Source organism: Cebus imitator, unplaced genomic scaffold, assembly GCF_001604975.1.
Source record: "Cebus imitator isolate Cc_AM_T3 unplaced genomic scaffold, Cebus_imitator-1.0 Scaffold71, whole genome shotgun sequence".
NCBI classification, from domain to species: Eukaryota; Metazoa; Chordata; class Mammalia; order Primates; family Cebidae; genus Cebus; species Cebus imitator.
This window is the reverse complement of record NW_016107386.1, coordinates 1,196,672-1,201,450: the sequence shown is the minus strand read 5'-3', so window position 1 is coordinate 1,201,450 and position 4,779 is coordinate 1,196,672. Positions and strand designations below refer to the sequence as shown.

At 50.6% G+C, this 4,779-nt stretch overlaps 1 protein-coding gene across 3 annotated transcripts in view; it reads right to left on the bottom strand.

Moving 5' to 3' along the window:
* Positions 1 to 197: 197 nt before the first annotated feature.
* The window catches only part of CYP17A1 (cytochrome P450 family 17 subfamily A member 1), an 8,790-nt gene continuing 4,208 nt past the window's right edge, over positions 198 to 4,779 (bottom strand). The window contains exons 4-8 of one of the 3 annotated variants that reach the window (XR_005200784.1): positions 4,379 to 4,465; positions 3,177 to 3,392; positions 2,708 to 2,877; positions 1,137 to 1,316; positions 198 to 648 (exon numbers count right to left, since the gene is read on the bottom strand). Coding sequence is in view for 2 of the 3 variants with exons in the window: in XM_017531089.1 (XP_017386578.1) it covers positions 365 to 648; positions 1,137 to 1,237; positions 2,708 to 2,877; positions 3,177 to 3,392; positions 4,379 to 4,465 (858 nt within the window). In the remaining variant the exon portion in view is untranslated. The remainder of the gene's footprint in view (positions 649 to 1,136; positions 1,317 to 2,707; positions 2,878 to 3,176; positions 3,393 to 4,378; positions 4,466 to 4,779) is intronic. The other 2 variants (XM_017531089.1, XM_017531090.2) reach the window with 2 other exon arrangements.

The window sequence follows — 4,779 nt, the reverse complement described above, 5'->3', positions numbered from 1 at the left end:
ATCACATCACACAAATTGTGATTGACTTCAAAGCACTTACGAGTCTCTGAACATCTTATATACTTGTTAGCCCTCAGTAGAATGTAAGCTTCAGAGACCACGGAGCTCGAGTGTCCTGAGACAGTGAATGGCACATAGTAGGTGCTCAATAAAATCTGTGTTGAAAGATTGAGTGAGCAAATGAATATACTCAGGGACCTTATGAAAAAAACTGTTTATGCACATCACTGACATTGCCACAGGCTGGAAAAGAAGGCAGAGTGGTCTGGGAGCGCGGAAGAACGGCAGAGAAGCGGGGGGTGGTTGCACCTCTAAATCCGTGTTGTGGGACCACAGGGTGGACAGGGGCTATGAGTTACAGCTTTTAGGTGGTACCCTCAGCCTGGGCTTCCCTCCAGGCCTGGCGCACCTTGATCTTCACTTTGAAAGAGTCGATCATAAAGACCACCTTGGGGTTGCCTTCCAGGGAGGGCAGCTGCCCATCATCTGGCACCTCCAGGTCGAACCTCTGCAGCATCCAGGACATGATGAGGAAGAGCTCCTGGCGGGCCAGGATCTCACCTATACAGGAGCGAGGTCCTGCTCCGAAGGGCAAGTAGCTTAATGTCGGTGAGATGAGCTGGGTTCCCGCTTGATTCAAGAAACGCTCTGCAGGCAAGGAGTGGCATCAGCCAGGGGCTAGGGCAGGAGCAAGGAGAGGCAGGGGAGACATGGCCCTGCCTGCCCAGGGAACCCCAATCTGAGAATGTAGCCTTATTGTGGGGGAACCTCAGCCCGAGGACAGATACAGCCCTGCTCTCAGGTTACCTTTAAGGACACAGAGGAAATGAAATATTCAGGATGGAAAAGAGGTGGAATTAACCTATGAAAATACCACCATCCAAGGGGAGAAGCGAGAGACTGAATGGCAGACAGAGGCCTAGAGGGCTTCTTGGAGGGTTGGAAGAAGAGTGTGGAAAACCCAGCTGCGAAGAGTTTGGGTAAGTCTATGGCAGGATGAGGGTGTCGACAGGTCCGTGGAGTTGGAGCTGAGTTTTCTAGCAGCAAGCGTGGCAGAGGTGAAGGGGTGCTGGAGTGGCGGAGCAGAGTCCAGGCTGGCTGTGTGGCCCAGGGTACAGGACAGGACAGGGACTCACCAGGCATGAACTTGTCCGGCTGGTGCCACTCTTCGTTGTGATGCAGCGCCCACAGATTGATAACAACATGGGTACCCTTGTCCACAGCAAACTCACCAATGCTGCTCCAGGGAGGAGGGGGAAAGCGGCTCTATGAGATGTTGATCAGTATTTGCAGAGGTCTGTTTTTGCAGACTTTGACTTAGCAACAGATGAATGAAATACACCGTTACATACTGGAGTGCAGCTTAAGAGTTGGGCTAGAGGGTCATTATCTGCTTTCAGAGGGCGATGGCAGCTAACTGATGAGTACCCTTTTTTCTTCCTCGCATTTATTCAGTATAGATTTAATAACAGAGGTTTTAAGTCAGTATGCATGTGGGTAATTAACATGACTAAAGAGTGGTTTTACGAATGATAACAGGTCTTGGTTCTGGGGCCTAGAATAAACACCATTAAAGGGTAATTCTTTGACTTCTTGAGAGGACTATTTAGCACAAAGTTTACACGAGTAAACAGACAAAGGAATGTGAGGTAAACAGACTTAACTGGGGAAGCTCGTATTATTTTAATCTTCACTTTCTGACTTATTTTTCTAACGTAAGAACGGGCTGCTTTCAGCCTGTTCTATAAGTTAATAAAAACTTTTCGGCCTTCTAAAAGGTTTGAGACTATAATCTATGACTTCCCTAATCTTTCCCTTAATATTTTGCCAGCCACCCTGAGCGAATCTGAACACGTGGAACTTCGTCCTTCCTTCCCTGATCAGCCTCATGCCCCCTCATTCTTCTACCGTAGGGGAAGCGCCCTTTACTCCGTCCTTCCCACTCAGTCTTTTCCTCAGCTTCTGCCAGATCAAATCTAAATCCAGCCCTTCCCTCCTGACAGGCACTTATGTCTGAACCCCTGTGTCTGTGGACCTTGGTGTCTGGCATGCATGGAGGTGTGCGTTGCCGCTGCGGCGCATGCTATGTGTGTGCTGCAGCTGGTTGGACTTGGAGCATGGAGCTCCCAGTCTTTCATCCCAGACCACATGTCTCCGAGGGCAGCAGGAAGCTTCTCCCAGAAGTCAGGCAGATCTGTGGATGAGTCAATGTCTGTCTGTGGGTGGTGGAGACACAAAGCCATAGGACCGGGGACAGGATTTTTTTTTTTTTTTTTTTTTGAGATGGAGCCTTGCTCTGTTGCCCAGGCTGGAGTGTAGTGGCACAATCTCGGCTCACTGCAACCTCCACCTCCCAGGTTCAAGCGATTCTCCTGCCTCAGCCTCTCAAGTAGCTGGGATTATAGGCACGTGCCACCACCACCAGGCCTGGCTAATTTTTCTTTATTTTTAGTAGAGACGGGGTTTCACTGTGTTAGCCAGGATGGTCTCCATCTCTTGACCTCGTGATCCACCCACCTTGGCCTCCCAAAGTGCTGGGATTACAGGCGTGTGCCACCGTGCCTGACCTGGTAGGATGATTTTTTAGTAGTCAATGGTTGACTGGCTTTAGGTTGGTCGGCAGGCTGGGGCTAGGGGGAGCCAGGTGGGCTGGCAAGCAGTGTTAGATGCACCATGGGACTAGAGGTTGCTGGGAGGGCAGGCGCACCTGGAGTCAACGTTGGCCTTGTGGGGGATGAGCATAGGGGCCACGGGCCTGATGCGAAGCACCTCTCGGATGGTGGCCTCCAGCAGGAGCAGACAGCTACGGTCACTGATCGTTGGTGTGCGGTTGAAACCCACATTCTGGTCAATCTCCTCGTAGAGCTTCTTCTTCACCTGCAGACCAGAGTAGGTTGGAGGTGACCAGTTTTGTGTAAGCCCAGGAGAAGCATGGGCTTATAGAGGAATCCAACTGTGACATCCAGAAGAGCTTGTCCAGTCCCTTCCCAGTAGCGGCTCTGAGGCCCAGGCCCTGCTTCCAGAAGATGGGGCAGTCAAAGCCAACCACAGCTTGGGTAAGGGGCAGGGCAGTCCTAGTCTTCCTGCATAGAAAGCCTGAGGAATTGCCTCTCCCTCTCTCTGGAGCCCAGTGGTTGGGCTGGCAGGGGTCTAGGATTGATTAGGGGGATGCACACCTGAGGATTGTGCAGCAGGTAGGCCACGATCCACTTGACCACAGAGGTGGTGGTCTCCACGCCGGCCCCAAAGATGTCCCCTATGGTGGTGAGAATGTGGTTTTCTGAAAGCAGCTCTGCGTCTTGATCTGGGCTGGTGTTGCCATTATCCGCATTCATCTTCGCTTGCATCAGGACATCCAGCATGCTGATGATAGAGTCGCTGCGGAATTTCTCCTGGGTTGGGTGAGGTTGGGAGACAGTAATAAGGAAGGAGCCTCATCGGTGACACTCCTGCCATACTTCTGTCCCCGACTAGAGATAACAAGGCTCCTTCCACTTGGAAGTGGAGTGGGTCTGGGCAGGACCTACAAGCTTGTGGAGGTAGGAGGCAGCCCTGGGCCTTTAAATTTGGTGGAGGGGTAGGTCTCTTCTAGGATCCTCTTCAGTTCCTCACTTTTCCATCCCAACTCCTTAAGTCAGTTTTTTTTTTTTTGAGGAGTCTTGCTGCAATGCGCAGTCTGGAGTACAATGGCTCGATCCCGGCTCACTGCAACCTCTGCTTCCTGGGTTCAAGAGATTCTCCTGCCTCAGCCCCCTGGGTAGTTGGGACTATAGGTGCCCGTTACCACGTTTGACTAGTTTTGGTTTTGAGACGGAGTTTCACTTTTGTTGTTCAGGCTGGAGTGCAGTGGTGCAATCTCGGCTTACCACAACCTCCGCCTCCCAGGTTCAAGCAATTCTCCTGTCTCAGCTTCCCAAGTAGCTGGGATTACAGGCATGCGCCACCATGCCCGGCTAGTTTTGTATTTTTAGTAGAGATGGGGTTTCTCCATGTGGGTCAGTCTGGTCTCAAACTCCTGACCTCTGGTGATCCACCCGCCTCAGCCTCCCAAAGTGCTGGGATTACAGGTATGAGCCACTTCGCCCGGCCTAGTTTTTGTATTTTTAGTAGAGATGGGGTTTCACCATATTGCCCAGGCTGGTCTCAAACTACTGACCTCAAACGGTCCACCCGCCTTAGCCTCCCAAAGTGCTGGGATTACAGGCACGAGCCACCATGCCTGGCCCTTAAGTCAGTTTTTATTGTACATCTATTATGTGCCAGGTTGTCTGCTAGGTTTTGAAGTGCCCACGTTTGTAGAATGGACCCCACCCTGCTCTCATGATTACTTTCAGCCTAACATAACTATTGAGAATATAATATCTGCTCTATTACCTACCTTGTAATTTCCAATTATTTTATTTAGCAGATCATTTCGTATTTTAACATTGGCCTTTAATTTTTCCAGGGTTTTGCTGGGGAAAATCTGAGAAGTAAAAAGAAATGTTAAATCCACCCCTCTTCCATTTTCCTTCTCCAGCTGCCAGAGTCTCTCCTGGAGGCAGATCTTAGCTTTCTGTTTCTGGAAGTTCTACTCCACCCCTGACCATTAGCCAGAATGGAAGGGAAGATGGGGACACAGAATGGGTTCATCATGACAAGACAATTTTTTTTTTTTTTTTTTTGAGACAGAGTTTTGCTCTTGTTACCCAGGCTGGAGTGCAATGGTGCGATCTCGGCTCACCGCAACCTCCGCCTCCTGGGTTCAGGCAATTCTCCTGCCTCAGCCTCCTGAGTAGC